The sequence below is a fragment of the Haliotis cracherodii genome, unplaced genomic scaffold (genome assembly GCF_022045235.1).
Source record: "Haliotis cracherodii isolate W230 unplaced genomic scaffold, xgHalCrac1.p SCAF_12, whole genome shotgun sequence".
Lineage (NCBI taxonomy): Eukaryota > Metazoa > Mollusca > Gastropoda > Lepetellida > Haliotidae > Haliotis > Haliotis cracherodii.
Window position 1 is genome coordinate 27,435,624 of NW_027266267.1, and position 17,671 is coordinate 27,453,294.

Genomic DNA, 17,671 nt, shown 5'->3' on the forward strand with positions numbered 1-17,671 from the left:
AAGTACAGACACTGGAATAGTCTTAGCACTAAGATATATTTCTGCGGCCCTACCCAAGTGTATATTATATAAATTTCAGGTGGGTTTATGTAACGATAAATCGCGTAATTTGCGTTGGTGAAGTTTTGAGTTAATCACTGGAAATGTTAAATAAGGGTTAGACTGGCTGTCCTGCGAGGAACATCCTGTTATTGCGCATGCGTGCGGTAGCCCCCGGAAAGTAGGCCTGCGTCACCCGTTTGCAAACAGTTTTATAGAGATGAGGATGGGGTGGTTGTTTAACAGACAACAATAGACCGGCTGTATCACGGCAAACTGGTGACTGTGAGTCAGTGAACTTTGGCAACAGGTTCATACACTGTTCCAGCTGAAGCCCGACAGATTAATGTCAGCAGCGGAAAGATAAACGGGGCGCAGGTGGCCGAACTGTGACCTTGTTAACCTTGAGAACAAGAGTTGTGATGACTAACCAAGAGCTGCTACGTCAACAGGATCAAAATGTAGAGATTACTACACGAATGTCTGTCAGATACATTTTATCTTACATCGAGTTGTTTCAAAACGTTTTATAATGTAGATACGCTTTGTAACAACGAGTTGTAAGATAAATCATGTATGCCAGGCACGAGTGCTGTAATCTTACACACCACAAAAAACGCACCATTTTAGTATCGATTCGATGCATATGTTATTAGTACATATTCATAACACCAGCATATTGCTTACAACTGATACCTACAAAAGAATTATAAACGATTAAGATTCCTGTCATCCATAATGAAAAAGTTTCATTTCTTGTCTTCGATTTGACGGTTGAAACATGAAGTCCAAACTGCATCTGCTTCTTTAATCGTAAGGTCTTGCCAGGACAAAGTAAAACCTCCTACCCGGGAGGAGGTCTTACTCAACAAAAGTAAAACCTCGTGAGAGGTAACACCAAAAAACCAAACTGACATCCTAATCAATGGTCAATATCTGTGATGAGTTTATAACAGTTCGGCTTAACTCCTGATCACCAAGAACAGGTTTTGTGTTGATTAACATGGGTCGTAGTCGGGGATTGTCTGTTGTTCCAAGTACGGTCAGCGGATCTCTTCACGACGAAGGGAGGCAACTAAGCAAAGCCAGTCACTGTTACCCCGAGTATGTTGGTGCCTTTGTCCACACAGTCACTGATACCCCGGGTATGTTGGTGCCTTTGTCCACACAGCAAATGTTATCCCGAGTGTGTTGGTGCCTGTGTCCACACAGCAAATGTTATCCCGAGTGTGTTGGTGCCTTTGTCCACACAGCAAATGTTATCCCGAGTGTGTTGGTGCCTGTGTCCACACAGCTAATGTTATCCCGAGTGTGTTGGTGCCTTTGTACACAGAGCAAATGTTACCCCGAGTGTGTTGGTGCCTTTGTCCACACAGCAAATATTATCCCGAGTGTGTTGGTGCCTTTGTCCACACAGTTACTGTTACCCCGAGTGTGTTGGTGCCTTTGTCCACACAGTCACTGTCACCCCGAGTGTGTTGGTACCTTTGTCCACACAGCAAATGTTATCCCGAGTGTGTTGGTGCCTTTGTGCACACAGTCACTGTTACCCCGAGTGTGTTGGTGCCTTTGTCCACACAGTCACTATTACCCCGAGTGTGTTGGTGCCTTTGTCCACACAGTCACTATTACCCCGAGTGTGTTGGTACCTTTGTCCACACAGTCACTGTTACCCCGAGTGTGTTGGTGTCTTTGTCCACACAGTCACTGTTACCCCGAGTGTGTTGGTGCCTTTGTCCACACACTCACTGTTACCCCGAGTGTGTTGGTGCCTTTGTCCACACAGTCCCTATTACCCCGAGTGTGTTTGTGCCTTTCTCCACACAGCCACACCCCCTCTAATCTGCCATACACCCTCTCTGATCTGTAACACACCCTCTCTAATCTGTCACACACCATCTCTGTTCTGTCACACACCCTCTCTAATCTGTAACACACCCTCTCTAATCTGTCACACATCCTCTCCTATCTGCCACACCCCCTCTCTAATCTGTCACACACCCTCTCTGATCTGCAGCACACCCTCTCTAATCTGTCACACACCCTCTCTAATCTGTCACACACCCTCTCTGATCTGCAGCACACCCTCTCTAATCTGCCACACCCCCTCTCTAATCTGCCACACACCCTCCCTGACCTGTCACACACCCTTTCTAATCTGTCACACACCCTCTCTGATCTGCAGCACACCCTCTCTAATCTGTCACACACCCTCGCTGATCTGTCACACACCCTCTCCAATCTGTCACACACCCTCTCTAATCTGTAACACATCCTCTCTAATCTGCCACACACCCTCTCTAATCTGCAACATACCCTCCCTGATCTCTCAAACACCCTCCCTGATCTCTCAAACACTCACGGATGACAAGAAGCCTGGAACGTGCATTGCCACAGAAAGCAACCCACACCATGAAACTTCCGCCTCGAAATATGTCAACTTCCTGTACACAGCAAAGGGCGTAACGTTCATGACGGCGCATCCACACCCTCGCCCTACCATCAGCAAATCGAAGATTAAATCGGGATTCATCACTGAAGACGACTTGATTCCAATCGTCCATCGTAAGTGTCGCTGTGCCAAAATTGACGGTGACGTCTGTGTAATTGAGTCAGAATCGGCCCGCAGTATGGCCGTCGTGCTTGAAGGTGAGCAATTCTCAGACGGTTTCGAACAGTTTGCGCACTCAGTCTTCCCCTAAACAGTTCATTTCTGGTTGATGTAGCCGTCAAACATCTGGCGATCCTCTGCATTTGACGTCACACGTGGTCGACCTGGCCGAGGGCGATCAGCGGTGGTACCCGTTTGCTGTAGACGCGTCTGTAAATCATAAACAGTCCGTCGACTACAACCCATCGTCCTTGCGACTTCAGCTACGGACATTCCCGTCTGCAACATGCCGATGGCACGTTCACGTTGCACATTTGAAAGGCGTGGCATGACAAATGGCCGTAAGGCTTTTGTTTTCTTGTGTTTTTCTTTTTTTGTTAATGACTGCTAACAAGTATGGCTGAAAAAACGTGCGGTATTATGGCCACGTGACAAGTTGCACGTGAAAAACCACTTTTGCCGCTATAGTGCTGTGCACATGATTTTGATCGATTCACCTGCACAAAGGTCTGAAGACAATACGTGGCAATTACTGTTTAAATACACAATCAGGGCCCACAATGATAACTGGTCAAAATGCTAAAATTTTAGGATTGTGAAGTTTTTAATTTGGTTCAGTATATTATGAAAACTCTTTAGGTATCTTCTCTTCATTTTGTCGCAGTCTCTAAAGTACATAGAGGTTATCACGCGAGTGTGTTTGGGGATGGTAAATATCCTGCATTAGGAATAAACATTGTATTTAGCGAGCCTTGGCCGAGAAACCTACCCATTATATGATAAAGCTAAATATCCATTTGCAACGCATCTTCATAAACAAGATGTAGGATTCGACTGTACCTGGTACGTAGCTCTGTGTTCATAATGTTACATACTATGGTTGTAACTGAAGCTATACACACAGACTTTGTAATGTGACCACATTCCTTCACATACATGTACGTTCAGGGCGGTCGGGTAGCCTAGTGGTTAAAGCGTTCGCTCGTCATACCAAAGACCCGGGTTCGATTCCCGACATGGGTAAAATGTGTGAAGCCCGTTTCTCGTGTCCCCCGCTGGAATATGGCTAAAGGCGGCGTAAAACCATACTCACCCACTCACATACGTTCTCATCATTTTTGCACATTATCAATTTGTGATAAACTTGCACGTAAAACATCACCAATTTCAACTATTTCTTCTGCTTCTATTTACATTTTTATAAGAGACAATGACACATATGACCCATAAACCCAACTTTTGAACTGGTAACATAATTCGTTTTTTGCGTAAGTACTTATATAAATAGTGTGTCAGATTAAGGAGGGACTCGTGCATCATATCAGCGTCGCTAAGTGTTTAAAGCAATAATTTATCATGGCTGTTATTTTGGGGATTCGTCCAAATGGTTTCGTGCAGAAAGACAAACTTTCAATGCAAGAGCGTTTTTGTTTCTTCAGTTTCTAAAACTGCGCATAAAAGTGGACGTACTTATTTTAATAGTGACAACTTTAACCGCATGTGAAAATTTTCAATTTTCTCTTTATAACATGTAATGAACATTCAGCGTTTGGGTTTGTTTTAACGATTTGGGTCAAATTCTCATTCCTTCAAAAACGTGCTGACAAAGCGATCCAAACAGTAACAGGGCGTCTGATGTTCGTGCTGTAAACGTAATGCCTCTTTGTGTAACACGAGACGGTGGACAAGCGCAGGCGAAATGAAATTGTATGCATACAATGAAATAAATAATGTGTGTATTTATAATGTGCCAAATACACTCCTTAAAGCATGCTCGGTGTCTATGGTCAATGGATCAGTGTCACAACACGGAGTAATAACACAAACCAAATATGGATTAAGAATATATTATTAAATAAAATTAAGAATTATGTTGGCAATGATGTATCAAACGCACTCACACCCATTCAGCTACCTTCCACTATCACACTTCACACACTTCACACTCTTCCCATCCTTCCCATCCTTCACATACTTCACACACTTCACACACTTCACACACTTCACACCCTTCACACCCTTCACACCCTTCACACACTTCACACACTTCACACACTTCACACACTTCACACACTTCACACACTTCACACACTTCACACACTTCACACCCTTCACACCCTTCACACCCTTCACACCCTTCACACCCTTCACACCCTTCACACACTTCACACACTTCACACACTTCACACACTTCACACACTTCACACACTTCACACACTTCACACACTTCACACACTTCACACACTTCACACACTTCACACACTTCACACACTTCACACCCTTCACATCCTTCACACACTTCACACACTTCACACTCTTCCCATCCTTCACATCCTTCACATCCTTCACATACTTCACACACTTCACACACTTCACACACTTCACACCCTTCACATCCTTCACACACTTCACACACTTCACATCCTTCACACACTTCACACACTTCACACACTTCACATCCTTCACACACTTCACACACTTCACATCCTTCACACACTTCACACACTTCACACACTTCACACTCTTCCCATCCTTCACATCCTTCACATCCTTCACACACTTCACACACTTCACACACTTCACACACTTCACACCCTTCACATCCTTCACACACTTCACACACTTCACACTCTTCCCATCCTTCACATCCTTCACATCCTTCACATACTTCACACACTTCACACACTTCACACACTTCACACCCTTCACATCCTTCACACACTTCACACACTTCACATCCTTCACACACTTCACACACTTCACACACTTCACATCCTTCACACACTTCACACACTTCACATCCTTCACACACTTCACACACTTCACACACTTCACACTCTTCCCATCCTTCACATCCTTCACATCCTTCACACACTTCACACACTTCACACACTTCACACACTTCACATCCTTCACACACTTCACACACTTCACACACTTCACACACTTCACATCCTTCACACACTTCACATACTTCACACACACCCTCTGTCCCTCTAACATACACTTTCCCAATAGTTAAGGTTAACCCTACTTACACATACTCTAATTTTGCACTAATAATCTATGTCTAAATCTCTACTTATACATCAGTTTATCATCGCAACAATGACAGAACATCAATACATCAATATCAGAACACATTAATACATCTCAACATCAACACCTCAATACATTAACATCTTTAGGCATTAATTCTTCCAACGCTTCAATACATGCATGTCAACAATTATCTCTCATTATGTACACAATATGTACAAAGTCATTCGCCACACCTCCTTCCACGTCATTGCATTATGCACTGTACATTGTGTCGAGCCTCACACAGGGCTCCTTCTATTCAGATGTAAACATTCCATGTACTTCATGGCCATCTGTCGCCCTGGGGTCAGGCTTCATATAATGAATGTCCCTGCCTCCTCATCCTCCGTACGGGTGCCCCTCTGGGTCCCCGGACACTATACAACAAACGTTCATACGTAAGTTTAATTACAAGTGACCATTCACCTTACATAGAGTATTAAATACTCAGAATGGTACACACATAGTTATTCACCATACAAATGAACATGGGAGCATGCTCAGAATAACTATACACGGTTATTCAACATACATCAAGCCTGTACAATACTCAGAATAACTAAAAACGCATAGAGTTATTCAACATACATTGAGCAAGTACAACTTAGAGTAACCAATGTCAATATCAAAAGTAAATACACATGATAATATTACTATGGTGGTTGTTTTCAACACAACGACGACTGCCAAATCAAGACTGTGTGAGATCTCAAAATATGTATTGACGTAATTCATGATGAAAAGACATGTTCCTACATCCGTTAACTTTTATATCATTACATAATATATATATATATATATCATTACATAATATATATATATATATATATATATATATATATATATATATATATATATATATATATATATATATAATACATACATTATCAAACTACAAATATATAAGCATAAACAATATTCAAATAAAATGTAACTTACGCCACAAGATTGGAACAACACACCAAAACCAAAACCGTCTAACCAAGGTTAGAATTCTCCTTGACTGCCCTGAATTTCAGTTTACAGTCTTTTTAAATACCCACTCAATCACACCGATCATACAACAAAAGACGTTCACGCCTGACCCAAGCAATCTTACATAACACCTCTAAAGCTCACAGCTTACATACAGTCCAACCACTCTCTAACACATACAATCAAACCAACTTCAGAGAAATATATACATTGTGATCTTGACAATCAGTGTGCACTTGATTTTCACTCTCACTGTGGAGTATACAATAGATGACTTATTACTTGTCCTGGCCAAAGGGTAACCTCCATTGTGTTTGTTTAAACTAAAGGGACATCTAAAAAAAGGGGGTCCGGTGGATGGTTGTTACGCCAAAATAACGATTCACGACAAAAAATACACGTTTTCCCCTTCACATCTCAATTGTATTGTGTTGTGTTGTGTTGTTGTTTTACGCCGCAATATTCCTTCTACGAGGGGCGATTGATAAGTTATGAGCCTACCTCTGAAGGAGTGTGGTACGGATGAATGACATAGACGACCGACGACCGACGAGTGACACAGCGACAGATATCCAACTTAGTGGACATCTCTCAGGAACGAGTGCATTTCATTCTGACAGATATTCTAGGAATGCACAAGGTTTCTGCTCGATGGGTACCCAAACTGTTGACAGCTGATCAGAAACGGCAAAGAGAGAATCTCTCAAGGGAGAACCTCAAGCTTTTTGGAGGTGATCCAGATAACTTTCTCAAATGATTTGTTACAATGGACGAAACATGGGTCCACCACTTTGAACCTGAATCAAAACAACAGTCTAAACAGTGGAGACATGTCACATCTCCTACCCCAAAGAAAGCAAAGTCTGTGCCTTCAGCTGGGAAAGTCATGGCATCCGTGTTTTGGGATTCTGAAGGTGTGATCATGGTTGGCTGGCTTCCTAAAGGCCGTACTATTACATAGGCTTACTATGTGGAACTTTTGAGATAGTTAAGAGAGAAAATCAAAGTAACGCGACGTGGAAAGTTGACGAAAGGTGTGCTTTATCATCACGACAATGCTCCAGCACACACATCACTGATAGCAATGACCAAAATCCATAAGTGTTGCTTTGAACTTCTCCAACATCCACCTTATTCACCTGATTTGGCTCCGTCGGACTATCATCTGTTCCCACAGTTGAAATGGCATTTAGCTGGAACTCATTTCCAGTCAGATGATGACGTCATTACAGCGGTCAACCACTATTTGAGTGACCAAGAAGTTGACTTCTACAAAAGTTGCATAATGGCATTGCAACATCGCTGGCAGAAGTGTGTTGACCTTAAAGGGGACTATGTCGAAAAATAAAAAGCTTTGGTATCAAACTGACTTTGTTTTCTTTGTTAGGCTTAGAACTTATCAATCGCCCCTCGTATATGACGTCGGTCTGTAAATAGGCGAGCCTTAACCATCGATCTACGCAATTGGGATATGATGACATGCATCAAGTCAGCGAGCCTGACCACCCGATACTTCCAGTTGCCTCTAACGGCAAGCATGGGTTGCTGAAGGCCTATTCTAACCCAGATCAAATACAGGGGAAAGAAACATTGAGGTGTGACTTTTATTATGACGCCAAAACGCATCGGGACTGATTCCAACTGTCGTGGTATATATTTCGTTTGTTGTGTTAGAAGATTAATCAATCTGTCAATACAGTTCATATCATCATAATCATAATCAATTCCAAGTTTTCAAAAAATGTATTAAATGATCACAGTCACTTTTGTTTCTTTATGAATCCTTGATGAATTCTTTGAATACAGCAGTTGTCTTTTAGATTTGTTTGTTCTAATTCATAATGTACACGGTAGGAATGCCCGGTGGTTTTATTGTAATGGAATATTTTGAATTTACGATGAATATTCTTTATATTTGACGAAAAATTATATTACTGCGAGTTTCATACATTTAACAAATGATTGAATTATGAATTTTAAATGCAGAGTTATCACCCATTACTGCTAGTATATCTATGAATTATCATTCTTTCAATAATTAAGACATATTACATCTATTATTATCATCAGAAAGAATTAAATGTCAGGGTGTAGATGGGAAACTCGTTCATCACATAACCTTACGCAAGACAGTGATGAATGATAACTCAGTGGCATAAATGTTCCTGGTTCGTGGAAACAAGCCCCACACACGTCCACCCTCGACCCAGTTGAAGACTTGACGAAATATCATCATGACGCTGTTGGTGTTACTTTTTGCTGGGCTGGTACCAGCATCGCTTTGCAGCATCTGTTGCCCCCCTGAACAGTGGGAGGCGTACCAGTTCATCAGCCGCGTCGACTCCAACGGCGGATACGAGGTATGTTGTTCTGCAGACACACAGTAGTGAAGCGCGTTAAATCAATGGGTATTGGGCAGCACGTCCGTCTGAGGCGCTAGAGGTGAGGTGAAATTGGGTTTAACGTCGCGTCCAAGATTATTTTCACTTATATAGCGACGTGTATGCACGTGTGTGTGTGTGTGTGTGTGTGTGTGTGTGGCTGCTTGTACTAGTCCGTACTGATGCCGAATTATAGCGCTAGCTCACTGAGATACCATGCCGCAGTTGCAATACCCCGCTCAGACACAGTATACTGACTCCGAGCCGACCAGTCCTTGTTTTAGCCCCTTAATGCCGAACGCCAGACAGGGTAACATTTTCTAACGTCTTTTTGGTATGACGCGGGCGGGGATCGAACCCCGGACCTTCCGCTCTCCGAGCGGACGCTCTACCACAAGACCAGGGAGGCGGTCAGAGGCGCTAGAAGTATGTCAATGGTCATGTCAGAATCGGCTACTGGATAAAATTTGTTGAATGTGAAGTCTTTCGTTGAAAGCTTCGACGTTGATACAGTTTGTCCATCACTCTATGAAGGTTCATACTCCAACGAACTCACACAAAATGAAAGACAATTCTTAAATAAACAGCAATCTTGGGGTGGGTTAAACGTTAAAAAAATACTTCGTCCCAGAACAGACGGGAAAAATGATTTTGCAAAACATTCAAATTGATCGTTTGACTAGATGGATATCATCAGAAATATGTTGAAAGAAAGAGAAAATTAGTGCATTCCGCTTTTCTAGTTTGAAGCAGTGACCAATTTGATCTTCATCTCCAACAAAAATGCCACAGGCCAATAACGTGAAATAACAGTACGATGTGGCCATATTATGGCGATTTTTAAAATAAGTTTTTGTAAGATATATGTTAGTGAGGGAATCGAAGTTGCTATACCCCTCAGCTAGCAACACCAAGTGTTTTACGCCGGTCACTAGTCAAGGTGACAGCTTATGGTAAAAACGTATAAAATAGCTTGTAAATATAGGTAAGCTTCTTCTTGACTTGACCGTCTTCGATCCCCGGCAGCGTCATTACAAAAGACGTTAAAAAATGGTACTTGTTGTTACCCTGTGTGGCGCTCGGCATTGAGAGGCTACAACAAGAACTGGTCGGCTCGGAGTGGGACATTCATGTCAAACTACAAGCAAGCACACACACACACACACACGCACACACACACACACACGCACGCACGCACGCACGCACGCACGCACGCACGCACGCACGCACACACACACACATTTAACCCCCACACTGTTCAATATTGCATTCATGTTTGTGTATATATCTTTGATATATACAACCATAACTAAATACCTTTTGAATTATATAATATTACTGTCGTATATTGATACATTAAAAAAAATAGAGAAATATTTTAATAGAGAAATACATGCCATTCATCCGTGCCGACGTGAGCACGGAGCGATATGCAACATTGAGTCAGTACTAATCATGGCATATATAATATCCAATTGTTTGCAGCTACGGCTATGTTACTATGCAACTTCTGAGAACGTTTTAGAAATAAAAGTTTTTGAATATAATTTTATCACAACCTGTTTCGAGAAAACACTTATGGCACATATACATGTGAGTATCTTATCTTCCAAGCGTTTCATACGAATCGGTTTGGGTTTTAGTTAAATTGGACAATCCAATTAAAATGTATTTAATCTACTTTCAAGGGCCTGCAGGCTGTGTCCTATGACGCTGTAAGCAGAAGGTACGCAGTCTTCGGCAACTACACCGAGGGTCAGTACGCCGACTTCAAAGTCATCTACGACTACGCGGCGGTAAGGGATGAAGTTTATATACACTTTTCAAAAATAAGAAACGCACAGGTAGACTTTTAGTAAATTTATTGTACCTAATGAAGTCGATATATTTCATTTAATACCATAGATACAAATATGAAATTTTGGAGCTCGATTGTCACATGTTGTCGTTGTACAAAGGCATTGAAAACTGTTCATTGTCATGTCACATAAGGCCACAAGGTTGCGCTGAACTCGTGTGACCGCCCCTGGCAGAAATCACGGCTCTGCATCTCGGCACTGACTGGATAAGTGTAGGAATTCTGTCCTGCGGAATTCTGCGACATTCTGCCAGTTGTGGGAGTGTTTGCGGTGTGTTCTGACGTTGAAACACACGTCGATCGAGTTCATCCCAGAGGTGTTCGATTGGGTTGAGATCTGGAGATCTCGACAGGAGAAAACGTTGATGTTGGCATTATGAAGGTAGTCTAGCATGAAACGAGCTGTGTGCGGTGTGGTGTTGTCATTTTGAAACAGCCCCCTCTAGCGGTCCATGATTGGACGAAGGTGAGGTTGAAGAATTTAATTCATGTAGCGATTTGCTGTCAAATTTCCCTGAACTACATCCAAGTCAGATCTGGTAGTGTAGGATATGCCCCCCCCCCCCCCCCCCCCCACACACACACACACACATACACACACCCCTCTCACACACACACACACACACACACACACACACACACACACACACACACACACACACACACACACACACACACACACACACACACACACACACACACACTCCAAACACACACAATGACACTACCGCCACCGAATTTGTCGAATTCACGTGCACAATGTGGGGCTAAACGATCATTTCGACGACGATAAATACGTTGTCTTCCATCTCGCCGGTGAAGAAGAAATCGTGATTCATCACTAAACCACAGTCGTCTCCAGTTTCTCAAACTCCAAGGCTGTGTGGTATGGCACCAACGCAAGCGTCGCTGTCGATGGATCTGTTGCAAAACAGAGACGATAACTGGTCCTCTGGGTCGGATTCCAGCCTCGCGAAGATGGTTCCTGACAGTCTGGTCCGATATCTTCCTCAAACTAGGGATGCGCCCTGCAGTCTCCGTAGCTGTGGCATTACGATGACGTAGGTGGAACAGTCAAATGTAGCGATCCTGTGCAGGGGTAGTAACTCTTGGTCGGCCGGTTCTCGGGTTGTCTGCAGTGGAATTGGACTGTGTGTATCGGTCACAAAGGCGGCAAATGCTGTTGTGGACGTTGAAGTGGCGTGAAACAGAAGACTGCGATTCCTCTCTTTAGATACGTCCTATGGCGATGTTCCGATCGGCAGCGCTGAGCCTCGGCATTTTCGAACTTGAAAAATGATGATCATTGAATGACAAAATATTGACTTATGCCTGCCTTTTTCATTACCACTACCACGAGTTACAAATGCCATGCATTTTGTTGTTTACCCCCATGACATTTTTTTAACAAGTGTGAAAACAATGCCGTTTAAGAAATTGCAAATCGACAAAGGCTGCGTTTTGACGCACCGTTTGTCGAATATCAGGCCACCAACGTTTTCCAATAACATATATCCAATTTATATACCGGATATATACTACTACTACAACCACTACTACTGCTTCTACTACTACTACTACTACTACTACTACTACTACTGCTACAACTACTACTTCTGCTGCTACTACTACAACTGCTTCTGCTACTGCTACTACTGCTGCTACTGCTACTACTGACACTACTACTACTGCTTCTACTACTGATACTGATACTACTACTGCTACTACTACTACTACTGATACTACTTCTGCTACTACTTCCACTGTTACTACCCTGATACTTTTACTGCTACTACTGCTATTACAAACACGACCACACCTACCACAACCACCTCTTTTATCATCGCCATCAAAGCCTCTACTACTAATACTACTGCTTCAATGTATACAATTACTATCCTGAAATAACTCTAGTAGATGGATATGGATAATCTTACAGATCAAACACGTTAGATAATAGTTCCTGGTTTAAAGGAACAGGAGACGTCACAGTTTCCTATTCCTATTCCTATCGGACAGATCAAGCTGTCTACCTATGACTAGATCACGCTGAAGACCATACCATGACTTGTCAAATTGGATGAAAACACTGTTATCTTGATATTTAGATTTCTTTCTTTACAAAAACTAATATGTCACCTGGAAGTCGGCGCGAATCTTCACTGTGGTTTATCACATGCTTTATGGTCACTGAACAGCTGTTTTAAGTCAAAGTTGTTAATGCAACTTTCAGTAATTCCAATAATATCCAAACTATATTATAATATAATTAATAAAGTTTAAATTTATGAGTTATGCTAGATGTTCCAGAATAAAAAGTTTATGAAGTTTTCTTCATGATCACAAGAGTAATTCAATCATAGAATAATCATCTTGATGCGTCGTAAAATCCCGACCCCGGCCACACCCCAATCTGGACCGTCTCCCAGCCGAGGGGCGGGGGGTGAGTGTGTAAGAGGTTGACGTAGTGTGGTGTTCTGATGTGTGTCTCGTTCTAATCCTGTGGCATCATTCTTCCTTAAAGACTGAAATGGAGTTTTGACTTCTTACCTTCTCCCGTCCTTCCCCCCTATCTCCTCAAGCTTACTTCCTTTATCTTCTATCAGGGTTATCTGCTCGGAGTCGCTGTAAATCCTGCCTCTGGTTGGTAGTTAGGCAACTGGCTATACCACCCCACCCCACCCCACCCACACCCCACACACCCACACACCCACCTCTACCTGTCTCTCTCTCTCTCTCTCTCTCTCTCTCTCTCTCTCTCTCTCTTTCAGTATCCGTCTCATACTAATAACCTGCATCTTAACCTCCAAGTGAGATATCCTAGCAATAAGATGCCTTGCTTGCTAATAGACGGAGATTGTGTGTTCTCTTTCAAAGTATTTTCAAACAAGCGTGCGTGCGTATGTATTCTTAATCTTTACATGGTCTGCAGTATTCATTCGGACCTTCGGGGGCCCACACAGCACGGTATTATTTCGTCTGTTTCGACTGTCTTGACGTCCGAGTCATGAAGCAGGTTTCCGTCATCATCTTTCAACATCTTTTCTGAACTCACGCGCATCACATTGGATAGACCTCTTTTCGTCTCTTTTGCATTAATTGCTTTATACAGAATGAGTCTTTCTTCTGAATCCATCTTTTAGGAATCAAATCGGTAGGCCCTTGGATTGATTCTGTATCTCCCGAATTTGCAATACGTAGTGTGACAAAAGGGCCACTATATCCACTTATGGACATGTAAACGAACCCGTCTGTCCAAGGGAAAAATCACAGATTTGTCAGTGTGACAGAAAAATGCTGCATGAAACGTGATGAACACTTCCTAGATTTAACATACCGCATTTCTGTTTTTTTTCTTGGACACGTCTATTACCCGAGGAAGATAATGTTAGACATGACACCAGGATTCATTTTTCAGGGAGTTGAATACCGCATTACCCCCGGGAGTAGATCGTGCGAGACTTTCGCCATAACGGAAAAGTTCAAGGATACATGTGTCCCAGGTACGTCGAGGATTTCAATGACGATACGTATGACACATGTGCGTCCCATGTACGTCTTGGCATGGACTGACATGAAGGGTGACCTCAGTGTCGACCAGATACGTCCAGGTATCTAATGACAGGATGGATGACCTCAATGTGTCCCGAGAACATCTGACAACAGGCATGTAGTTCCAGGACGGGTGACCTCAATGTGTCCCGAGAACGTCTAACAACAGACATGTAACGACAGGACGGGTGACCTCAATGTGTCCTGAGAACGTCTGAAAACAGACGTGTAATAATAGGACGGGTGACCTCAGCGTGTCCCGAGAACGTCTAACAACAAATATGCAAGAACAGGACGGGTGACGTCAGTGTGTCCCGAGAACGTCTAACATCAGACATGTGATGACAGGACGGGTGACCTCAATGTGTACCGAGAACGTCTAACAACAAATATGTAATGACAGGACGGGTGACGTCAGTTTGTCCCGAGAAAGTCTAACAAACAGACATATAATGACAGGACGGGTGACATCAATGTGTCCCGAGAACGTCAAACAAGAGACATGTAATAATAGGACAGTTGACCTCAATGTGTCCCGAGAACGTCTAACAACAAACTTGTAATGACAGGACGGGTGACCTCAGTGTGTCCCGAGAACGTCCAACAAGAGACATGTAATAACTGGAAGGGTTACCATGACTTCAGTGTGTCCCGAGAACGTCTAACAACAAACATGTAATGGCAGGACGGGTGACCTCAATGTGTCCCGAGAACGTCTAACAACAAACTTGTAATGATAGGACGGGTGACCTCAATGTGTCCCGAAAACGTCTAACAACAAACGTGTAATGGCAGGACGGGTGACCTCAATGTGTCCCGAAAACGTCTTACAACAGATTTGTTATGACAGGACGGGTGATCTCAATGTGTCCCGAGAACGTCTAACAACAAACATGTTATGACAGGACGGTAACGGCAGTTTGTTGAGTACTGGACAAAGATTGTGTTTGGGCAGATAATCATTCACTTAGGGAGACTGACATGTTAAGGACTGTGTGACACTATTGATATTGATATCGAACTAATCCATTGTCCGGCTTTAAACCACATTTTCTAAGATAACCATAAGTTCAAAACAGGCACGTGTCTTAAGATAGCTCTTTAATCGAGCTCTATTGTTATATCGGCATCGTACGTATTTCGCAGATGGTGCCGCTCAGATGGGACCATTCACCTTCGGCTTAGGTACGACGACCCTTGACACCCGGGGATACAGCTACTCCACCAAAAACAAAGGCGTCACCACCCACGTCACCATGGTCGTACAACATGATAGATGTGTACCCGTCATCATAAACACAATCACCGCTTCCAGTACTGGTAGGTACACTCACACAACGAACTCATGTTTCAAGTTAAGGATATCAAGTAATTTGTTTTGGTACAGTGTGTTGTTCGTTTGTTGTTTAGCGCCGCACTGGGCAGTATTCCAGCTTTATGATGGCGACCAGTAAATAATCAGCTGTGGACCTGACATGCCAGTGATTTATGATGTGAGCAACGATCCCCTCCGCACACATTAAGTCCCCCAGGATGACCACCCGATTTTACGATCAGCATAGGATGCTGGGGACCTATTCTTACCCGGAATCCCCAAGGGTGTTTTTGCATTATGGGTAATAACTCTCTTTGAAGGAAACTGTGGGTATATTTCAGGTGACTCCTTAGTGTCTATCGGCTATAATAACATGAACCCCGGCATCAGGGACGTCACTGTCTTCTCCCCTCCGGCATACTGTGGGAAGGTAAGGACAGATCTAACGACATCATCCAGGTGAAAGCTCCGTTTTATCTCTATTAGTATATACTAATAGTATGTGTACTTATATTATGCATACCACCATACACAAGATGTATGCTCAAACATTATTAACCCGGTCAACGGATCAGTGTGCGCTTGATATTCATTGTCAGCTTCCTGGGGATTATGTCAATAAGAAACTGGAGTTCGCATGTTTGGTAATTTGTCTATCCTAGGAATGTCGGTGATAGAATAAGTATACATTGTAGATTAAGTCTATACACACGCTGATTATATGCTATATAATTGTGAGATAAAGATTACTATAACAAAAGTAAATAATGTATGAAATATATATATATATATATTTCACCATGTGAATTAATCATTGGGAATAAAGATGCCCAAATGTAACAGTCTATGTTGGTGTTGGTAATCACTCACTTAAGTCTCAAGAACTACATGTAACCCAAATTCCCTTATCTTCCAGGGAGGAAAGAACACCTTTCAGAAACCTCAACAGAGATTCAACGTTGTTCACTTTTAAGTCAACCTCATATATTTGACTTTCTGGTGTCCCCCGCCGTGATACTGCTGGAATAATGTTTTAAGCGGCGTAAAACCATACTCACTCACTCATATATTTGACAAGAGCCGATTCCTCTTTTGTGTTGGTCAATTTATGTGCGAATATATTTCAGTGGTTTTGTATCCCTTTCTGTGAATTTATAAAGTTAAACGGTTTCTTTTCTACTTAACAAATTAAGGATGAAGTAAATCTTCAAGTCAAACGAAATGTGTGAACTTCTGTATTTAGTCTAACTTCTGTGTCATAACGGTGCACGCCATCAAATAAAAACATTCATTCAATGTCATGCTGTTTTTGGTGTTGGTGTTGCCATCTCACGGAGAAGGTAATACAGCCTATAGTCAGTTGTATCGCCATCGTTTGCCAAACGCCAAGGTTTTGGTTCGGTTTGGTTTGTTGTTTTACGCCGCACTCAGCACTATTCCAGTTATATGACGGCGGTCAGTAAATAATCGAGTCTGGACCAGACAATCCAGTGATTAACATCATGAACATCGATCCACGCAATTGGGATCGATGGCATGCATCAATCAAGTCAGCGAGCCTGACCACCCGATCCCGTTAGTCGCCTCTTACGACAAGCATAGTCGCCTATTACGGCAAGCATGGGTTGCCGAAGACCTATTCTACCCCGGATCTTCATGGGTCGCCAAACGCCAAGGACAAACCCTCATTTTACCTCAATGAGGTTATCGGCATGGTGTCGTCCAAACCGATACTGTTTCATTAGAGACAATAGAGTAAAGACGGATGATAGAGTTCCAGGGCAAGACCTAAAAGCATGGATTCATACAAGAAAGACCATTCGTAGTTCACAGTAGCCTCGAGCCATCCAACCATAGTA

At 42.7% G+C, this 17,671-nt stretch overlaps 2 protein-coding genes across 2 annotated transcripts; one reads left to right on the forward strand and one right to left on the reverse strand.

The window, feature by feature from the left end:
* Nucleotides 1-4,561: 4,561 nt before the first annotated feature.
* LOC139457252 (uncharacterized) lies at nt 4,562-7,294 on the reverse strand. The gene is made up of 3 exons (XM_071238663.1): nt 7,208-7,294; nt 5,108-5,362; nt 4,562-4,804 (listed from the first exon to the last, which is right to left on the reverse strand). The coding sequence occupies exons 1-3, from the start codon at nt 7,292-7,294 to the stop codon at nt 4,562-4,564; spliced, it is 585 nt and encodes a 194-aa protein (XP_071094764.1).
* Nucleotides 7,295-8,940: 1,646 nt separating this feature from the next.
* Nucleotides 8,941-16,785, forward strand: LOC139457253 (ependymin-related protein 1-like). The gene is made up of 6 exons (XM_071238664.1): nt 8,941-9,066; nt 10,776-10,883; nt 14,364-14,448; nt 15,644-15,817; nt 16,154-16,242; nt 16,729-16,785. The coding sequence occupies exons 1-6, from the start codon at nt 8,941-8,943 to the stop codon at nt 16,783-16,785; spliced, it is 639 nt and encodes a 212-aa protein (XP_071094765.1).
* Nucleotides 16,786-17,671: the final 886 nt, after the last annotated feature.